Source organism: Polyodon spathula, chromosome 23, assembly GCF_017654505.1.
Source record: "Polyodon spathula isolate WHYD16114869_AA chromosome 23, ASM1765450v1, whole genome shotgun sequence".
Classification (NCBI taxonomy): domain Eukaryota; kingdom Metazoa; phylum Chordata; class Actinopteri; order Acipenseriformes; family Polyodontidae; genus Polyodon; species Polyodon spathula.
The window spans coordinates 21,725,727-21,747,265 of NC_054556.1; the positions used below are offsets into that span (position 1 = coordinate 21,725,727).

Consider the following 21,539-nt stretch of genomic DNA (forward strand, 5'->3'; position numbering starts at 1 on the left):
TGGATATTTTATTTACGTCAGAAACTGCAATATGTATCTCAAAAGTATATGGAAAACTGCAAAGCGCAATGTAATTCAAAATGTTAACATACTCAACCGGTTTGATTGGACTTTAAGAAGCCAAATGTATTCATTCTATAGATTCAAAACTCCACAGAGCTATTTGACAGTTAATTTAAAATCAGCAGCCTTAGAACCATTTTGGAAATCTAAACCTTTAAATAAAGAACTTTCTAAAAAGTAGAATACTATTTAAAACTATACGTTTGTCATGATTATTTAAACTTGTTTTTTTTTTTGTTTTTTTTGTGGGTGTGTGTGTTTTTTTTTTCCTTTACAAAACATTTGACAAACGTTGCACAGAAGCACGGTTAATTTAATAATCATACACTGTAGAATCTGGAAAAATTGTTTACTAATTTTACAATATTAGCCAGTCAATAACGATACACAATATTTCAAAATTGCTGTGTTCGGGTTTTGTGGGCTAAATCCTGCTCACGCTTCCCATTGGATGATCAGCCATTGATCGCGCCACCATTGGCTGGTCCTCGAAAGGGGGTTAGGTACACTTTCAGGGTATGCAGCATCGCCTTGTTGCATTTCAACGAGCAGAAGCATTCTTTAATTGATTGTAGCTTCACACTCTGTTGGCTGGCTTTATCTGTTTTATCTTTCTGTTTAACGACATTGACAGATACACAGGTAAGGGCATAGAGGCGCAGAAGAGAAAGGGCTTATGATTGCCCTGTTTTCTAACTGAAGCTCGTAATTGGTAGGTTTATAGGTCTATAAAACCTCCCAGACGGTGCTGGTTTATTTTATTTGCTCTGTACCAAGCATTAAAAAAAATCAAACTGGTAAGTTTAAACATTTTAGTTGACATGTTTTGTTATAGCCTAATCACACTACCTACACTTTTAAACAGACGACCACCAAGAAGAAAGGGTTGCATATATTGGTTAGATGATAGGCAACAGATAGTTCACTTGAATTTCTTGTATATTTGACCTTATATAGTCCTATAATATGTGTAATCCTTCAAAGCTCGTGCTTCGGTTTTATGTGCACTCTGTCAGAAATTTAACACCAGTAAACACATTTAAAATCATGATTTATAAAACGCTCATGCTAAATATCTTTAAATTTATTGTTTAAAATGAAAATAAAAGTATCTACACAAGATAAAAACCATCACATTTAGGCCAATGCATTCCATTGTTCTTATTAGCCTATATTATCAGGTTTACTGTTTTCATTCTTTAAAACATTTTTTTTTTTTAAATCACCCAGAAAGCAGTTACCAGAATTAGCAGAATCCTTTTTATAAAATATGCAACTTAATACAATCTGATAAAGTCACTTAATGAAATTAAGTTAATTTAATCTGGCGTTTGATCAATACATTTGTTTTAAATTATAACAAGTATATAACACATCTATATTGATTATTATTATTATTATTATTATTATTATTATTATTATTATTATTATTATTATTATTATATTATTATTATTATTATTTCATTTAAAAAGACAGGTTTTTTTTTTTTGTTTTTTGTTTTGTTTTTGTTTTTTATGTTGCCCTGGCCTTACTGTAAATGTTTTCAGTGATTTTGCGGGTTTGCCAGGAAATAGTGTGCCAGACAAATTGAAGAAGAACTTGTCTCTGATCGAGAAAGTAAAGAAAAAGTAATAATGAATCGTGCAGACAGACGTGTCCTTAATGATTAAAAAGAACTGCGTTACCAGCTGCCACACTTTGATTCTAGTGCTTTTTGGTATGTTGTCCTTTTTTTCCTCTTATGCAGGCAGGACTAACAGGTGACGCACAAGGTAAGAATTGCCTTGTCACCTTCACGTTAAATGGTATGCGTCAGTATATCTAGCTTTACGTTAAGGAATGTTGTATCATGTTTTAAATTGCTGAAGTATTTCAGTAATTCCTTCTCAAGTTTGTATTCTAGCATGGGTCATTTCAACTCAGTTGCGGGTAAATGTAATTTACAACTTGGCACAGTGCCACGAATAATGGCTTCACATTATTGCTCTCATCCCTATGAAAGGTAAGCCACCAGCAGTGTTGCAATAGGCCCATGGTAAGCCCAAACCAATACGCCATTTTAATATTCTGAAGCACGTATTCGTTATGTCATCACTGTTTTAAAATATTAGCCATCTGGATTTTTTGCAAGATTTTAACATTTCAGCAGTGGTAGAATGAAAACAAGCATTCACCATTTACAGTCTGATGTGTATGTATGTGTAATTTATATATATATATATATATAACTCTAACATTAAATGTTTGCAAACTATATTTGTTTTTGTTAGTTGCATATAATCTTTTTACCATTCGGTCGAAGAATTGCAACATTCATTCATGCTTACCCTTCGGCCCTCCACTCTAAATCAAAAATCTACTATCGCCATGTCCTCTTATGATGCAGTAATTTCTTATCATTTTGCTTTCATTGTTGATTAAGAAGCTACTAAAATGTATCAGCCCATAAAGCAGATGACTATAACATTCCCCAAACTGTAGAAAGCACAGTCAGAAGTCCTAAGGATGGTTTCCAACAGTCCGATTTTATATTTTTCTCTCACTAAATTTTGGATTACTTTTTTTGTACGATAAAACTATTTTAAAATGATTTTCAGTTGGATTTGCACCACGAAAAAACAGAAAGAAAGAAAGAAAGAAAGAAAGAAAGAAAGAAAGAAAGAAAGAAAACTGAAAAAAAGACCGTGAGAAAAAAGTGGTTACTTTCAAATAATTTGTTTTTTGAAATAGTAACACGGTTACTAAAAATGTTTGTTTAAAATTTATAAAATTTTCCTTTTAATTTTAATTTGGGCCCCCCTCCTTCCTGCAAAATCATGTAAGCGGCATAATTGTCCTTTTTAGTGTGATTTTATCAGTTATTATATTGCTTAATATATTTTAAAATATAATATTATATATCTTATAGTTTTATATATATATATATATATATATATATATATATATATATATATATATATATATATATATATATATATAAGTGTGTGTATGTGTGTGTGTATATATGTGTGTGTATATATATATATATATATGTATATATATATATATATATATATATATATATATATATATATATATATATATATATATATATATATATATGTTATATATATACTTTATATGGTATAAGAGGTTTGAAAAAATGACTATAAGAATATTTAATCATTTTAAAATCTTTGATTTTTGTAACAAATTCTGTGAAATAAAAACATTGTAAACAAATATTTAAGACACTTGCTTATTCTGAATAAGATGAATTCCAATGAAAACAGGCTACGCTTTTTGAATACATTTCCGTGTGAAAGGACAGCATACAAAACATCGAGGTGGCAGTGAACAATCGGCTACAGAATTACAAAAAAAAAAAAAAAAAGTCGGTAATAGTTGATTTGGATCAATCCTGTAACATTCACTCCAGATGAGAGTCAATTTCAGGTAAACACCCATTTTTTTCCCCAGAACTCAATCTTCCACCTAGGAGGGGTCACGTGGCCCTGCCCATACAAATAATAACTGGCTGTAAATTGCTGGAGCCAATGCAGGGAGAACCCACTTCAAATCTGAGATTATCAGCGAAGGCAACAGTTGTTTGCTTACAGATACAGGAGTTTTACAAAGAGGATCGTATACCTGCTGATCCCCATTTACTTTAACCGGACAATAGCCCTGTTCGCTTTATTGCTTTGGTGTTGATGATTGAAAAAACGTTCTTATATCTACAGAGTTTCTGATCTTACTCTGTCTGTAAGTATCTGCGAGTTTTCTTTTAGTTTTTTGCGGTATATATATGAAGTGAATTGCTTATCTTTCAGATGCCCTTATCTGCTAAGATAGTGCAGTGATGGGTTTTGGATGAAATTGTATTTGTGCGAGTATATTATCAATACATTATGTTATGTGTGAGATGTGATACAATAATATAAGTACGTGATATGATATGAATGTAATGTTATCTTTTGATGATGAAGGCAGGTATGCCTGATTTTGTTTCACCAGGCCATATTCTCCTTTGCCATATCGAAAACAGGAGGAGGCATTTGTGCTGAACTGTTTAAACTGTTTCCACGTTTAAAGCTGCACCTTACTTGTTAAATACTATATATATATATATATATATATATATATATATATATATATATATATATATATATATATATATATATATATATATATATATATATATATACTTTTGTGGCTAGATAGTATGCTGTGTGTATTACCAGATTTTTAAATGAACTGAAAACTGTTGTCAAAGCATATCGTAGCCTATTGTCTCTACATTGTTAATAATAATCAGTTTATGTTCTACTGGTAGCGGTTTGTGCATTTTTATTGGTAGCCTATACTGCGCATACAAAACAAGCGGTCACACCCTTTAGCACTGCTTTTGAACACGAGCAATATAATATGCATTCTGCACTTAGAAGTCACAAAAACTTGTGCTCAGAAAGAAGTTGATTAGATTTAACGTCCATTGTCTGTTTCGTTGCAGGTATTAATGAGATTATAATCACTGGGAGAGAGTTGTTTATTGCGGCTTGACTTTAAAGGGATCCTTTGTCTCAAGTGCCCAGACCGTGTTGGATTCCATTCTAAATCGAGTCACGCACCTGAGCGGGGTGGCAGTACTTTACCAATTACTGAAAAGGATACCAGGACAACAGAAGGACCTACAAGTTAGCCCGACGACAGCAGAATGTATCCGAGCCTGGCGTTAGCACCCAACCATGGACAGTCTGCTTACCCGCACGACACGGGGAACTACCTCCACTCCTCCGCGAGCTCACCTGTGTACGTCCCTACAACCAGAGTGCCTGCCATGCTCCAGACGCTGCCGTACCTCCAGAGCTGCGACTCGGCACATCAGACTCACCATCTTGGCAGCCACCACGGCTGGGCGCAGGCGGGTACCGATACAGCCTTTAACCCGGGAAGTCCACACGCTCCGTCCGGGTTCTCTTACCCGCACAGCACCGCAGTCAGCAGCAGCACCAGGGAAGGAACGTACCAGAACCCGCTGGTGATCAGCAACAGCGGCAGAACGGAGCAATATGGTAACGCTTTAGTGCGCTCGGTCAGCGGAACCTATAGCCCTTACCCGACTTACATGAGCCCGGAGGTTGCATCGTCATGGGCACCAACACACTTTGAAACCACCATGATCCAAAGTCTTCAGAACAGGCGGTCCAGTTTAGGTAAATTATTATTATTATTATTAGTAGTAGTAGTAGTCGAAGTAGTATTTTTTTTTTTTTATTGAACTAGCAGTCTTGCCTACATCTGTATTGTTTAGAGTATTTTAAAAAAAACCTGGTGTGCTCAACTAAGCCACTGTACTGGCAAATTGCATTGCTAGACATTCCTTGAATTGTTGATAATAGGTTGTGCATTTTTTACATGTATAAAAATGACAGTGTGTTTGGGTTGTTTCAGACATAGGAACGTAGCACTGCATAAATCTATTCTTGAGAAGTATATCGTGTGGAATTGCATGCTAGATGTATTTATTAATTTCAGAGCAGTTTAACTTAAGGATAGTGCATATATATGCTGTGTGTGTATATGTGTGTGTGTGTGTGTGTGTGTGTGTGTGTGTGTATATATATATATATATACAGAAACACACACACACACACACAAACATATTCCTACAGAGAGCTGTTGATAAATAGATAGGATATGGTACCACCGAGACAAGCATGTAAACACAATTGTAGGTTTATGTGAGTTTGTGTATTTTTTTTTTAAATCCCTTAATCCATCAGCAGCACAAAGTATGAACTGTTTATAATATATTACCCTGTGTTTAATGTGGGACACAAATTGCAAAACTTGAAACTTTCAAATATATAAATAAATGCAATTCACTAAATCAGCTCAGCTGAAAAATGAACCCTAAGTGCTGTGTTCTGTGGATCAGGACCTGTGTGCTTCTACATAAATTACTTTGTTTAAAACAGACCGCGGTTTTATAGCTTCGCGTCTTTTAAGTTAGTTATTGAAGTACATCTACTTGCCTCGCGAAGAACAGACTCGCGGTCTCCTAATTCCATTTCTCCCAAACAATTCGCAAATAACATCAATCGGCGGGTCTTTCAGGAGACAATGAAATCCGATCAAGCGTTCAGCAGTAAATCCCACTGATGTGCAATCCACACAAATCTCAATATAGAAGACCAGGTGTTAGATCACTTTTATTTATTGATATATGTATTATATTGTTGCTGTTTTGGGAATTAAACAGAAAAAAAGCAAAATGGCGTCAATATCAGATTTATTGCTGTGAATAAATCTTATCTTTGTAGTAATGGAGAGTAAATTGAGACCGAAAAGCACCCACAGAGGTTTTTTTTAAAGAGTTTCAGAGTTTTGTTGTTGTTGTTGTTTAGTTTCTTGGCGGAGGAGAGGTTAGGGTAACATATTTATATAGCCTACGCCACTTGCCACGCACATTACAGGTGGTGTCCCAGTATCCTGTCCTTTTTACGTTTGCTACACACAAATCTACTGTTTTTATGTGGTCTCAATATAACACTTGCCGTAATTATGTAATTGTAATTTAACTACCGCTAATTAAGTTTTAAGGGATTTACAATGTTTTAAGTGCAACGGTGTTTTTTTTGTTTTTTTTGTGTTTAGTTTCTGTTTTTGTTTTTTTAAATCTTTTTTAAACTGTAAGAATCTTATCAGTCTATGGTCAACTGATATATAATACATATAACACTCTAACCAGTATAATGCTAGTATTTGTTATTTACAAAGTTATAAAGAAAGTTTAACCTCACATTTAACTACAATACACCTTTATATGCAAAACGTGTTGGTGGTATCCGCACACAATTGAAATTCGCGCTGAAAACAGTAAGCTAAATGCTCAGCCATTCGAGTTGTTTAAAGAACACAGAGACGTTATTTTAATGGGGCCTTTTTTTCTTTTCTTTTTTAATGTGCTCTGTACATCTGTATATAGTGGATTACGCTCTCTAAACGTTTAAGTGCAGAAGAGCTGACCCCATCCATTCCCCTTGCAGGGAATGGGGTAGTCTGTCGTTTGTCAGTGTTGCGTCGCTTCAAGGTGTGATTGATATTGGAAACACTGGATCACAAAGACATTTAAATCACCAAAAGACATTCCATCAGTTTCTTGCCCCAGTCTGCCTGTCGCCACCGGCCAGCATCCCAAACCCGCTTTGATTGAAATCAGGACAGCCTCCCCAGCTCTTCATTTGCTACTATCAGCATACAATAACAAAAACAACGATGATCTGTTTTTGCTAGAGACCTCGCTCTGCACGCGTCACCCCATCAAATCGTTGCTTCATGTAGCCTTTACATTATTATGTTCGCTGTCGGTCTACATACAGTTAGATATGTGTGTTGTATAAGCTGCAGTATATCTGATATGAAATAGACGATATCCTATAAGCTAAATACTCCGGTTATTAAAATATTGTAATCTTTTTTGTTAAAAAAAAAACCGGTGATTTAATCGCACAGACAAATCTTATTCCCATCATGATAAAAGTGCTTGCAAGTTTAAAAATAAATAAATCAATAAATCAATAATACATTTTGGACAACATTCAATTTTCAGATAATAAACATGAAAAACTATAGCCTATACCCATACTGAAATGACAATAAATCTTAACTTTGTTTTTGTTCCAGACTTGTGTATATTAGCTGATAACACGAAATAAAATAATACTACTGACCTTATAAATCATCGTAAAACACTTGTGCTATAATTTGAGGAGAAAGAAATGTGAGGTGGTATTTGATTTTCCTGCTATAATTGGATTCCCTTTAAGCTGTAGTCTATACTAAATAAGCCGACAAACACTCCGCCCCCCTCCCCCACATAGTTTAATAACTGTAACAGAAAATAACATCAACTGGTATATTATTATTATTATTATTATTATTATTATTATTATTATTATTATTATTATTATTATTATTATTATTATTGTTATTGTTATTATTGTTGTTGTGTTGTTGTTGTTGGTTTGGGATTTTTTCAAAAAAAAACAAATAAAAAAAGGTATACATTATAATATATATATATATATATATATATTATATCTATATATATATATATATATATATATATATATATGTAATATATAAATTTATTTTTTTTTTTTCTAAAATTTTAGATCTAATGGAGGAATTTCCGGGCGAGGGCCGGGCGAGGGTCGAGAATGTGTTAACTGCGGCTCCATCTCCACGCCGCTCTGGAGGAGGGATGGCACGGGCCACTATCTCTGTAACGCCTGTGGACTTTACCACAAGATGAACGGCATCAACAGACCCCTTATCAAACCACAGAAAAGACTGGTAAGATACTGCACATTTCTCATTATTTTTTCGCATAATAATAATAATAATAATAATAATAATAATAATTCTAAATCCGTGACAGTATATAGAATGTTAAACAAATGCAGAACGGAAATAAGAGATGCAACTGTAGTCAAATATTAATTTTCAGGCAGTGAATTAATCTAAACACACCCTTAATAAATTGAGTCAGGTTTAGATTGTACACACATTTCATTTACAATATAAAGAAAAAAAAATCACGGTCTATGACGAAGAAAAGGTGACGATAGGAAACCCATTACACAAACCAGGGTCAACGACTTCCTTAGTGGCTCAGATTTGTATCAAAAGAATACTTAGATGGCCTTGCTGAGTAATAACCCACTTGAGAATTAGCAATACATTATTTTAGCTTTTGTCCTAAAAATACCTTGTCCTTGAAAGGTTGTTATAGTAAGAATATACAATAACCAATGTTCTGAAAAAAAAAAAAAAAAAAAAAAAATTAAAAAAATGTGGCGGGTTCGGTTTAAAATGCCACCGTAACTACCTGACAGCTTATCTTTTTCTCTGAAACTAAATCAAATTAAGCAATCGGAATTTAAAAAGAACTACTAGGGCAAACGGTCCTAAGATTTATTTAATAAACAATTTATATCAAAACAACAATATTACAGGCGTTTAATTTAGTGCTTTGATTTTATGTTGCCGCAGAGCCAGCACATCTCAATTGTGCGAGCACTAATACAGAGACCTAAATAGTCCATCCATACTCGGTAAAATATAATAACAATAAAAACGATACCATTATTCCAAACAGTTACTTTTTCCAAACAATTGCCAAATGCTAACAATACCGACCGAATTTCTTTGTAATACATGTTTAAATGGCAATAGCCAATAGAAAAAAAATAAATAATCATGTTGCATATATAACAAGCAACAAAAAACATTTAAAAAAAAAATGAACAGATGACACTCGTCACTAGTTGTTGTTGGTCAATTGAAATGGTTATTTGCCGTTGTGTTGACCAATAACCACGTTTTATAGAACCGGTTTTGAAAGCCGTGCCGTCAGCGTACTGTAGTTTTACTGAACCCTCGTCCTAACCTGTGTGTTCTGTTGCTTTCGGTCCAGCAGTCCTCTTCCCGGCGGGCTGGGCTGTGCTGCACGAATTGCCACACCACGACCACAACGCTGTGGAGACGGAACGCAGAAGGGGAGCCGGTGTGCAACGCTTGCGGGCTTTACATGAAACTACATGGGGTATGTTGTGCATGTTCACCCCCATATAATATGCATTGTATTATTAACAACACTGTAAATCTTGTGATCATTATAAAAACAGATGTTTTAATTTGGGTCTAGCTGCAGAGGTTTTATGTTGCTGTGTTTCTTTTTCAGGTTGCAAGACCCCTGGCTATGAAGAAAGAGAGCATTCAAACAAGAAAAAGAAAACCCAAGAATCTGAACAAATGTAAAAACTCCACAGGTAGGCTTTGTTACTGGCACTAAATATTGTATACTACAGGGTTACCTAAAAATAATAGTGAAAGCAAAACAGTGTGGGCCTGATAAGCAACAAATACTCTTTCAAAGGTAGCCTATTTATTTCATCACAAAGCTTAGTCAACAATGTTCAATAGTGCTGGGGGTTATTAATTCAGTTTATAAATATTGGTGACTTTTGAATCTGCATTCACTTTTCTTTTGCTTCTTTTTATTACTTGAATAAAAAAAAAAAAATCTTTCTTTTTCTGCAGGTTCCTCAGCTTCCAGTACAAACTCACCCCCTTTAATAACTACCTCTGAGAGCGCCTCCACTATAAAAAGTGAACCCAACATGTCTGCCTCCCCCTTCTCAGGCCAAACGGTGGCATCTGGTACTCAGGTACGCTCACATGACATTGTCTTTAACATTAAGGAGTAGTTCTGGTAACATTAGAAAGCTGATTTGCAAAACTAGCAACTAAACTTACTTCCGTTAATTATGGTAACATGGTCTTGGAATTATTGAGTTAAATTAGAGGCTGAGCTGTGTAATCTATTAATAAAATGGCTTGTGTTTAAAATGTGTGTGAAGCACTCACTGTCTGCTGTCTTTTGTGTTACAGTAAGCTTATCAGGTTTATTTATTGCTTCCCTCAGGCACCGGCTCACACAGACCACGGACATACAGAGCTGAAGTATGAGGATTACCACTTCACACCATCCTCCATCGCCCAACAGACCGGACTATCTGTTCCTGTAAGACAGGATTCATGGTGCGCTTTGGCACTGGTATAAACTCTGACCTTCCAATGTGTGATTCTGGACCAACTTTCCAACATGCGTTATTGATGGACAGCATTGAAGAACTACCTATGGACTTGAGATGATGACATAGCTGTTGATTTAAATGTAGTTTTTAACTTTTCTAATTGATTGCATCAGATCACGCGTGACTAAGAACACATTTTATTTTTTGGAAATACTTAAAACATTACTTTGACCTCTATGTGGTACTTGGTTTCTATAGAAATCTTAAAACTCAGTTAAAGTATAAGAGAAGCATTTTTCTAAACCAAAATAACACTTTTAATTAAAATAATAAATGATTAACTATTTGGCTTCCAGTGATTTTCATTTATGTATGGCAATCTTTAAGTGCAATGACTTTCACTTTAAAAAAAAAGGCAATACTACAAATTTTAAAATTGTATGAATATGTAAACATTTAATTATCTGCTGTATTTTAAGTTGTTTTATGTTTTATTATATTTAGAGTTCAGTTTTGGGCGCTCTTCCAGTTCTGTTTCAAAAATCATGGGGAGTGTTTCAAAAATGAAAACAAAACATCAACACAAGCTTTTCACAGTAAAAGTTGTTGAAAAAGGGGTAAATGTGCATAATAAAAAGATTTCATAAGCTTGTAGATTTTTTTTTCTTAATTGTTGTGCTAATTTGGACCCCTTGAAATCCTTATTTCTATGTATTCCATCTCCTGTTTAGTATCCAAGTAGACCCCACCTGTTCAGAATTTCACAGCCGCCCATAAGACCCTGCAAACAAAAAGCTACAGTTTAATAAGGAATCAGACTCAAACATTGTTAAATGAATTATAGCGCACCTCAATATTATTGCTCTCAAAGAACTAGGGAAGGGTGTCAATCACAACATCTATATGCAGTAAACTGCCATTGCTCCAACAACCAATCTAGGGCGGTTCTTGTATTTTCAGATGACCTGTAGTACGGTTTAAAACTGGTGAACCCACGTGTTCATCTCCATGACTCTATAGCTACTCTAGAACTGGCTAATCTTCATTGTTCGTCATAACAATTTACTGGGCCAGAATGCTGTTCATTTTTAATCATCATTCGTTTTTCAATTAAAACTCATGTCTCATGTCAAGAGCAAAGGCGCTGCACAGGTACTTCTAGACTGCATTTCTAAAGCAGGTCTGACAAGAGACATGCTGTACCGAAGCTCTGCTTTGAAAGGACTACCAGCAGTGCAACAACAGTCTCATCATGCATATCCACCAATTGCTGACCTAAACAACTGACAAGAATGGAGCACACATAGGAAAAAAATTTGCTTACTATGAACTGGGGTGAGTACCATAATAACTTAAATAGTACCTATCTACCTAATCTACTGATTACATATACTCCATGTTTACATCTTCTTTACAGAAAGATCAATATAAGCAGTGTTTCCCACACAGGTCACCCACCTGTGCCTGCCTCCCTGTCTAGGGAATCTGATTCTACCTGAAGTAATATCTGGGCAAAGGTCTTGCACCAAGATGATTTTATAACAGTAGCACACTAATATTGTGGAGCTAGAGGCTGTACTTTATACCGCTGTTAACTAATTCATCCCTGTCATCACAGACTCCTAATCTTCGTACTGAACTGCTGGAGCTTGGATCATCATCTTGTTTACAACAATAAAAGACCATAAAATAACCAACCTACACATCCCGCATTTACACCAAAAAATATCTCAGTTAAAAAAAAACATAATGCACATGTAGTTTGACATGAAGATAGTCAACTTAATCATTTTACTTAAAAATACCTTTCCCTATTCTGCTGTCGATACACATAATTATTACTCAAGCGTGTTTCATCAAAGTGCCTACCAATACACAGATTACTTAGCCCAGATTGAAAAGTTTCTGACTGTATGCAGAGATCAATCTCCTCCACTCCATTGAAGTAGATAAATACTATTGTTCCAACAAAAGCACTGCTTTCAATGTCACCACTTCAAATGCTAAACACTTTTTATAAGTTAGTCTGGGGTAGTTTTGTTTGCATGCACATTTACATAGAATTGCCTGTGTTTAAGTGGATCAGTACAGTGTAATCATCTTATAAACACATTCGATTCACCTTTTGCAGAAAAGCTGTCAGTCCTGTGCTTTCATAACCGTACATTCAAAAAATAAACAGACCTGACTAGCAGCTGGCAGACCTCTGCTAAATAAGTACAGACAGCCTTGCTTGTTTAATGAGGACCTGTGCACTGATTAAACCAGGCCTTGAGTTGGTGGAATGCTGCTTAATCTCCCCTCATATTCTGTCAACTACCCAATTTGCAGCACCTCTTATATCTACTGCAAGCATGTGTACATTTAATATGAACTCTCCAGTGGCCAGGCTCATTCTGGAACTAGACCCTATACCTGAAACCCCAAATCGTAGATATGGATGACAGCAAAACATCATGTATTGCGTAGGGAGGCTGTGAGGATAGCAAAGAAAAGCATTGCATCATATGTGTTAGACCATTTGGGTATTATGTGGTTAAAGGTGGTACTCTAGTAAGGTGGCTATTTTCATAATTTTCAACTGCAAAAGTCTTGATTTAGTATTGTAACTTAAATTTATACAATGCAAACACAATATATTTAAAATCATTACACAAATTAGAAATTATAAAAAAACAAAAAACAAAACAGACTAGCTCCTCGAGAATGTGGGAATACTAAATAAGATCTTGTCATAGCGGTTTAAAAAAACATTTCAAATGTCTTTTAAAAGTCTTAGGTAAGTAATAGGGCACTGTAATTTTTTTTTTTTTTCTCAAATTATGAATTGCATCAGTTTGTGACAGTTGGCTGTTAATCCCCGCACGACAGCTACAGCAAATGGCTTTTGTTCAGCTGCCTGTGCTGTGCTTTCAATGATTAATGTCTGGCTTCCTTTTAAAAAAAAAAAATGATGAGAGCCTTTCCGAGCTGTCTGAAGCCAGGTCTGCGCCTTTAAATTCGTAGCTTCCTACAGGATCTGCTGTTGATGGATTTAATATGCTTTAATTAAAAAAAAATAAAGTAAATAAAACTGTGGGCTCTAAACTGTCCTGCACCGGGGTTATTGAAATAGAACTATTTCCCTAGGTCATGCTCTTTGTTCTAGTAATTTATCCATCACATTCATTTTGTATCTTTGTAGAAAACAGGATATAGTTTTGAACTTAAAATAAGATATATTTTATTTTACAATGTCAGCCACATACTCACAAAGGTGCTGTCAATAGCAAGCCTTTGGTGCAATGTCAGTGAGTGCTAGGTACCACTGACTTATAAGCTCCAATGTGACTATTAATTGTACGTGTATAAAGTTACTTATATATTAATATCTTCGATTATATGTATAGTATATATAGAATAGTAGCAATATATACTACATTGCTTTCGAACAATCCATATATATATATATATATATATAATAATCCTATACTTATTATTATGCAGCCAGGTTTACGTCGGTCATTCGATGGGTGGTCCTTGCTTGTGTTTTGTAGACAGTTGGGCAACCCGACGTACAGAATAGACTTATCGATATATAGAAATGCACGTGAACGTCAGTATAGAGTTTGCGTTATAAATCAGTGGATGGTAAGAAAACTAATTAAAATTCCGTATTGCAGCAACAGAATTCAAACTGTTCAGTGGTGTGTTTATTCTGCATAAAATAATGTCTCTTACTATGGCTCACATACAGGAAACTGCCCGTAATAGAACATCTTAGCCTTGTGTAGATGTGTCCAATTCTGCTGCCTCAGACTCTCTCTCTCTCTCCTCTCTCTCTCTCTCTCTCTCTTCTCTCTCTCTCTCTCTCTCTCTCTGGTTGTCAAGTATAGTTATATAATATTTGATTAGAAAAGAGGATCACACGCATAAGTCTATATCTAAGTTTGAACAATATATATACTATATATATATATATACCTATATATATATATATATATATATATATATATATAGATATATATAGATATATTATAGATAATAACTGTTAGGGGACTAGATATATATATATATATATATATATAGATATAGATATAAAATTGCAAACACATAATACCGCTTCAGTGTGCACATTTATGAGAACACCTCAAGATTTGTCATTTATATCCTTTATATACCTACCTGCATGAAAACCTCTGGGTGTGAGAATTTCAATTTCAGGTCAGTAATCAGTGCTGCAGAAAGAATACACACTAATGTGTGAAAATGTTAGAACATAAATTGACTAGGAGCTCTTAAAATAAACAAGTTCCCTGGAAACTAGACGAAGATCCTCCCAGGAGTACTCACCAGAAATGCTTTAATTAGGCATCTTAAACAACTTCTAAAAAACAAAGTATATGACATTTTACTTAGATTTCCAGGAAGCATTTGTGGCTATGTGTTCCTTTTTAGGGAGTGGTTAACAGGTCAAAACAGAAAGTACTGATTAGGAAAACTGATTATCTATATAATATCTACCCGTATTGATATATATCATATAGTTATCTAATATATCGATATATATATATATATAATGATATAGATATAGAGAGAGAGAGAGAGAGAGAGAGAGAGGTAGAGAGATCTAGAGAGAGAGAGAGAGAAAAGTGTTACAACGCAGAAATAAAAAACTAATTAAAATTCCGTATTGGAGCAACAGAATTCAAAACTGCTCAGAATGAAACAATGATGCTGCATAAAATAATAGTCTCTAAAAATACCTTGGCTCACATACAGGAAACTGCCCGTAATAGAACATCTTAGCCTTGTGTAGATGTGTCCAATTCTGCTGCCTCAGACGGTCTCAGAATTTGCATTACACATCACTCTTCATGTGAACAACCTGCTTCCAGCATAACACTGCTTTCCAAGTAACCTGCTCTGGTTGTCAAGTTTAGTTAGGGTTAGGGTAAGGGTTTGAGGTTAGAAAAGAGGATCACACGCATAAGTAGATTTAACACTAGGTAAGTTTGAACACAATTTCTCAAAACCTATACTGTACTAAGCCATACATAGTGTCGTTTTCCTCTCAGGTCCTTTAATGGCTTTTAGTTTGCTGCCAAGATTTTATAATAAGTGGGAGTAACTAAAATGTAATTCATTATGAAGATTTATTAATTCAATTTATTAAAACAGTTAATAGTCGCAGGTAGTGTAACCTATTTAACCTCTGCTGGGTTGCCACCCAGATAATGCAGATTATTATCAGATTCAATGAAAGAGCTAATGGAGCTTTACAGTCAGCCTGCCTTTTGTCAAACAGCAGACCATCGCTGTCGAGAGCTGCAGCACATCATGCCGGTTCATACCCAGTGACCCTGGTGCTTAACACAACAAACAAGATCTTCAATCTGCATGACAACAGAATCTCCACTGTACTCTGGGGCACTGTCATGCTACAAGGAGACCCTCATTCCATCACATTTTGACAGATCAGCCTGGTCTTCCTTAACGCTGAGCACTGGCAGGTTGGGCCTCGATATCTCTGTATGGAAAACACAAAGTAACCAGGGGGAAAACAAGATAAGTTGTTGTCCTTTAATTTAGTTATGTATCTGTATCTGTCACATGCACTTACACAGCAGAAGAATATGTAATATTCGACCCTTCTCACAAATATTCAACCCATGAGTTATTAAGATAATGTTATTTCAATCTAGAGCAGTTTCATGAATATCAAAAAATATTTATTAACATATACAGTACCTGCTAAGGTCTCACACATCAAAATACACCCTTGGCTTGAAGGTGGCAACAAAGATTTTAGAAGAGAAATATCCTAAAAAAAATCAAACAGTTCGAACAGTTAATAGTTCACTTTAATATCTGCTTAAATGGTTTTGCCTGAGGTTAGTTTTAAGGTTAAAATATTAGAAAATGACTTGACAATACCTAAATAATTGCTTTCTTTGTATTTTTTTGTGTCTTATAATTTATAAAGATAATACAATAACATAATCATTGGTAATCCAACATATTATTTTATATTACCTTCTCTTCAGCTGTGGCATATAAAGGTTGTTAGGATGCTATTCAGAAAACTCAAATGATTAAGTCCTTTGGTCACATTATAACTTTAATGTGTAAGTGGTATAAAATAAACATTTGTTCTCAGATCCTTCTCTTGATAAGCAAGAAAGTGTGATTTGGCACAATAAGTAGGGGTGCTTGCCCGGTCAGACATTTCAGAACAAGATAGGAAACATATTGTATCTTGATAAAGTCCATTTAGGACTTGAAAAGCTGGAGCAGGCTATGTGCTGGCTCAGGCAGTGTTTGCAAAAGCACCCTGTGCACTTTATCTAAAACAAAAGCCCTTTTATGTGCATCCCATCGACAGCGTTTTGATTATTATTATGAACAGAAAGTTGCTCAGCTTAACAGACAGGGTTCATTGTATATATCGCTGTTTAAGGGAAATGCAATAAAGAAAATGAAGTCAAGAGTAATTTAAGAGTAAAAGGAAAATGTAAAACTGGAGATTAGAGCATCCATTTTTTACCTCATTAAATGAAATAAGTCATGTCTTATCAGTGTAAAAATGACACTGGCTGTAGCCAGGCATGACTGCAAGTTTGTTCTCTTAGCTGTGCCTCAGTCCTGAGATGAACGCCCTGCCTCTCCTGTTCTGGGTTGACCAGTTCCGGGTTGAGCCACTCTACTTTGCAAAGCATTCTGGGATGCTTGTACATGGGAGATGTTATATATATATATATATATATATATATATATATATATATATATATATATATATATATATATATATATATATATATATATATATATATATGTGTGTGTGTGTGTGTGTGTGTGTGTGTGTGTGTGTGTGTGTGTGTGTGTGTATATTTACGCAAAGACTTCTCAAGGGACTAGAAGTCTGTACAAAGGATTCCATACAAATGGCACACAATAAACCAAAGTTCATGTCAATAATAGGAGATTAGCTGGCCTTATGTTAACATAACTCATTGGGCAAGTACAGAGGTATATTAATAACTTTTTACTTCATTTACTTCTGGGAAATACATGTAATAAATGGTAATATAAGACAAGACAAATATACATTTTTACAGCTCTTGTGATGTGGTTTGAGGATGACATTAAAGTCCTATTGTAAAGCATCTCTAATTGTTGTGGGAAAATGTGTGTCTCTATTTAGTCTTTTTTTTATTGGGCAAAATTCATTAAGCATTTCATCCTGAAATAAAGTTTGCACCATTTTTTTTCCATAAAATGTTTTTATATTGCAGCAGTATCCAATTAGACCATCATAACGTTGCCATGCCATTCCAGTGTCATTAATACATCATTCGCATTCTGCTTCATTCTGTAAACACTGTCTTCAGTCCACCCTATATTGAATCAATGTTTTACCATTTTCCTTGACCTTTGTATAAGGTTTCCTGCTGAAAATGATGCATTGCACAGTTGTTATTAGTGCATGTGTCAGGTCAAGCTATTCTTTCTTTTATTTTTTTTCCTTTTTGTGAAAGAGTGCCAAGGAAACAAACATGATAAAATGAGGAAGCTGTTTATATTTTTAAACACACTGTGGAGCACCAGAAGAAATTCCTTATTTCAGAACATGGAACTATATCCTAGCTTTAGCTATTACTCAACAGACAACTTAACTCGGAATTATAGGGGTTGTCTTATACAGTATTTATGAAATGGTCTGCTGTAAAACCCCTTCGCGAGCAACTAATATGAAATACATTTACAGAGTCCTTTAAATAGCTAACTTAAATGGCTACTTTTTGTCCTTTAACATTAAAATTGGTTCTGCCAAATTTTATGTTTGTTAAAAAGCACTCAAAATGGAGGCAACAGATCAAGGGATATACAGTACAAGTGATCTGGGATAATTATTGCAGCTAATGTCATAAATCAGCCATTATTCAAGCAACAGAGATCAAGGTTCAGAGAATTTCTGGGGCTCAACAACTAGTTGACAGAGTTGGTTATTAATACTGCTGGAGATGCCAAGTACCAAGGTTGCTGTAATAGACTGATGTAACAAACATTTCTAACTGTGTTTATTTGTGTTCAGTGTTTGTTTCAGGAACTCTCGCTCTTTTCTAGAGAATGAATAACCCATGCAATAAGCGATGGAATTGCATGTGTTATTTTCCTCCTGAGTGCTCGTGAGACTGCCTTACAAAAATGCTATAATAATGTACATTTTATAAATATCTCAAGGAATGGACAATGGTTTTTTTTTTCTGTGTAGCTGTCATGGTGTTTGTGTGTGCAGTGACAGCTCAGAGGCCTCTCTCCTCCCTCGCTCCCTCTGACCTGTCCGTCACAGTTGCTTACCTAGGCTCCTGCTGCTCACGGACTCAGGAAGACTGGAGCCGAGTCCCCTGAGGTCAAGTCCAGGCTGTCTCATCCGACTGCTCAGCATGCCCACTTCTCCTCATTTTCATCTCCTCTACTGTACATGCACGCAGTCTGTAGGAACCAAAGCATAAAATAACATCATCATTTCACAATGAATTTCATTCATCAGGATAGTCTTCCATTAGCATACCAAGTTCAAAACAGTCAAATGTAAGTACAAAAACTATTCTGGGAAACCCTAAACAATCAGATTGGCAAGGAAATGCTTTTAAAGATTTGTCGGTTTTTTGTTTGTTTGTTTACAGGTCCCAACCCTGAACCCTATAGGCTTAATTGAAAACTGATTATTAAAGAAAAGCCTCTTATTGCATGAGCAACACAATCGCTAAATTAATAATGTCCACCCAAAAAAAGAATCAAGTGAAAAAGTCTTCCAAGCAATTAGGGTGCTCAGTTCAGACACAGTAGCTATAGTAATACAGTGTAAAATAATATAATAGATACCCAGCCCACGAGAGGTCAGCCCAGCTGCTCACAGATTGAAAATCAGCTTGTATCATATGGCATGCTACACTTTATTGTTTTGTAATACAGTATATAGTGAAAAACGAATCTGATTAACGAGTAAAGCTAATCGTGTGAACAGTTGCAGGCAGGAAAAGTCTATCGGATGCTTCTTGCAAACTCACAATGAATGACTCTGAAAGTGTTGATCTCTAGGGCACACTTATCAAATGTTTATGTTTTCAGTTTTCCAGACTGGGGAGTTAAATTGCCATTTAGTGCTGAAGGTGGCATTTTCAAACAGGTTCACCGTCTCTGTCAAATCAAACTCAAATTGAGGCATATAATGAAAATGTCACCAGTTGTCGTAGAAACCAGGTTGCTGTAATGCAATAAGTAGTATGTCGATTGAGGACCAGTGAAGGACTCACAGACATTGTATTTCAGCGAGTCCCCTTAATTAGCTTATCAACATTACGACCATCTTTGCTTGATGTCCAGGAAATTATGTCTGTCAGTTTAAATCAGAATTGTACGTGAACCATAAACCAGAAAGTGAGAGACATTTAAAGGCTCCCTTTTGATGTCAGCTCTGTTATTGCATTAGTGGTCCTGACTGAACTCCACAAAGAAAAGAAAGGAATCCATGTTTTAATTGATTCAGCTGGAGACTGGAGATTAAGAGGCAAACAGCAGCTATAGTTGCATTAAATCCAGCCCCTGCAGATCAGACAGGCTTCATCGTATCATTACTGAGCTGGACAGAGAGAGGCTTCTAACATATTTACGTTGGAAGCCCTCATTTCACCAGCACTTGTTTTATTACTGATCGTATTTCTGCATTCCTTGCATAGCCCACCTACTTGCACTGCTAGCCTGTGTTGAAGAACACAAAGACCACAATCACCCGTTTTATTCATATATCATAACTTAATAGCGATTACCAATGACTTCTTTCCACACTCTGTTTCAAAAGGGCAATGCTTGCTGTAATTCATTTGCATTGTTTATTTTGCAGTATGATGACGAGGTTGTGGGTGAAGCACGGGTTTATCTTGTAAAAGTGAACATTAATGTAGCGCTGATGGAGGGGGCGGGGGGTGCAGTTGTGACTGATCATTACCAGGTACACTGATGCCATTGCCGAAGCATGTACAACTTTTCCATGGCCACGCCTTTGGAAACTATTACACAGTGTTCGCAGCAGTGTCTTTGGGTAGCTGCAGCCCTGTTAACCCATTCACTTATTTGTTATTCCCAACACCTTTCATGAGCAGCGCTTGCAATCTAAAAATGCAATCTACTGTACTCAATCAGATTCTTTATTAACCTGCAACAAGTATTGCCAAGCCTTTTATTTCTTGATTTATTGTGAAAATACTTCACATGAGTCTCCAATGATGTACTTGTAGTTAAGCAAAACCAATCCAATCAAAATTTTACTTTGGTATGTCAAAATGCTTTTACACATTCAGATTTAGCCCTGATGCACAGCCAGGATTGAACTGCAGGAGAAGCTAATGAATTATCTCTGCATTACATTCATAACCAGCAGCTTTTTCCCTTTATTATCCTACATTATGTGCACATATACATTTTCTTACCTTTTTTTGGTATTAGTTACATTATCACCGTTCCCTGAGTTTATTGTGTTAAAGATCTTTTGGTCCTTTGCTTGCGTTTTGTCAACAGATATTTCAGTGAAAAGTTGCCGCAGCTTCATGGTACCCAATCAGACCATGTGACCTACACCAGGGTGCAGTAGAGTTTGAAATATTCATCCAGGAGATTCTGAGCACAATAACAGTGGTGGCAGAAATAATGTTAATTAGGCTAATAAGGGGTAAGATAATGTACTGCCTAGCAGTCCTTTAAAGGGTGTTTTATTGCAGCGAATCACACAGTTTATCACTACTGGCCCTGTTGCAATATACAGTATCGTTTACTCAGCACTGTTCAGAAACATCGTCACATCAGTCTGATTTATCTACCTAGTACCAGCTGATACTATATGTTCTGTA

General features: G+C 35.4%; 1 protein-coding gene across 1 annotated transcript; it reads left to right on the top strand.

The window, feature by feature from the left end:
• The first annotated feature begins 3,339 nt into the window (after positions 1–3,339).
• LOC121297807 (transcription factor GATA-5-like) lies at positions 3,340–11,517 on the top strand. Its single transcript, XM_041224315.1, has 7 exons — positions 3,340–3,808; positions 4,557–5,259; positions 8,220–8,404; positions 9,531–9,656; positions 9,795–9,882; positions 10,154–10,281; positions 10,539–11,517. The coding sequence occupies exons 2-7, from the start codon at positions 4,761–4,763 to the stop codon at positions 10,674–10,676; spliced, it is 1,164 nt and encodes a 387-aa protein (XP_041080249.1). The 5' UTR covers positions 3,340–3,808; positions 4,557–4,760; the 3' UTR covers positions 10,677–11,517.
• Positions 11,518–21,539: the final 10,022 nt, after the last annotated feature.

What these genes read in the sequence shown, in the direction of transcription:
- LOC121297807 (XM_041224315.1), top strand. Translation starts at nt 4,761, where the DNA reads ATGTATCCGAGCCTGGCGTTAGCACCCAACCATGGACAGTCTGCTTAC. An exon ending in TCAAACCACAGAAAAGACTG is followed by an intron (nt 8,405 to 9,530) that starts GTAAGATACTGC and finishes TCGGTCCAGCAG; the next exon opens with TCCTCTTCCCGGCGGGCTGG. An exon ending in CAAATGTAAAAACTCCACAG is followed by an intron (nt 9,883 to 10,153) that starts GTAGGCTTTGTT and finishes CTTTTTCTGCAG; the next exon opens with GTTCCTCAGCTTCCAGTACA.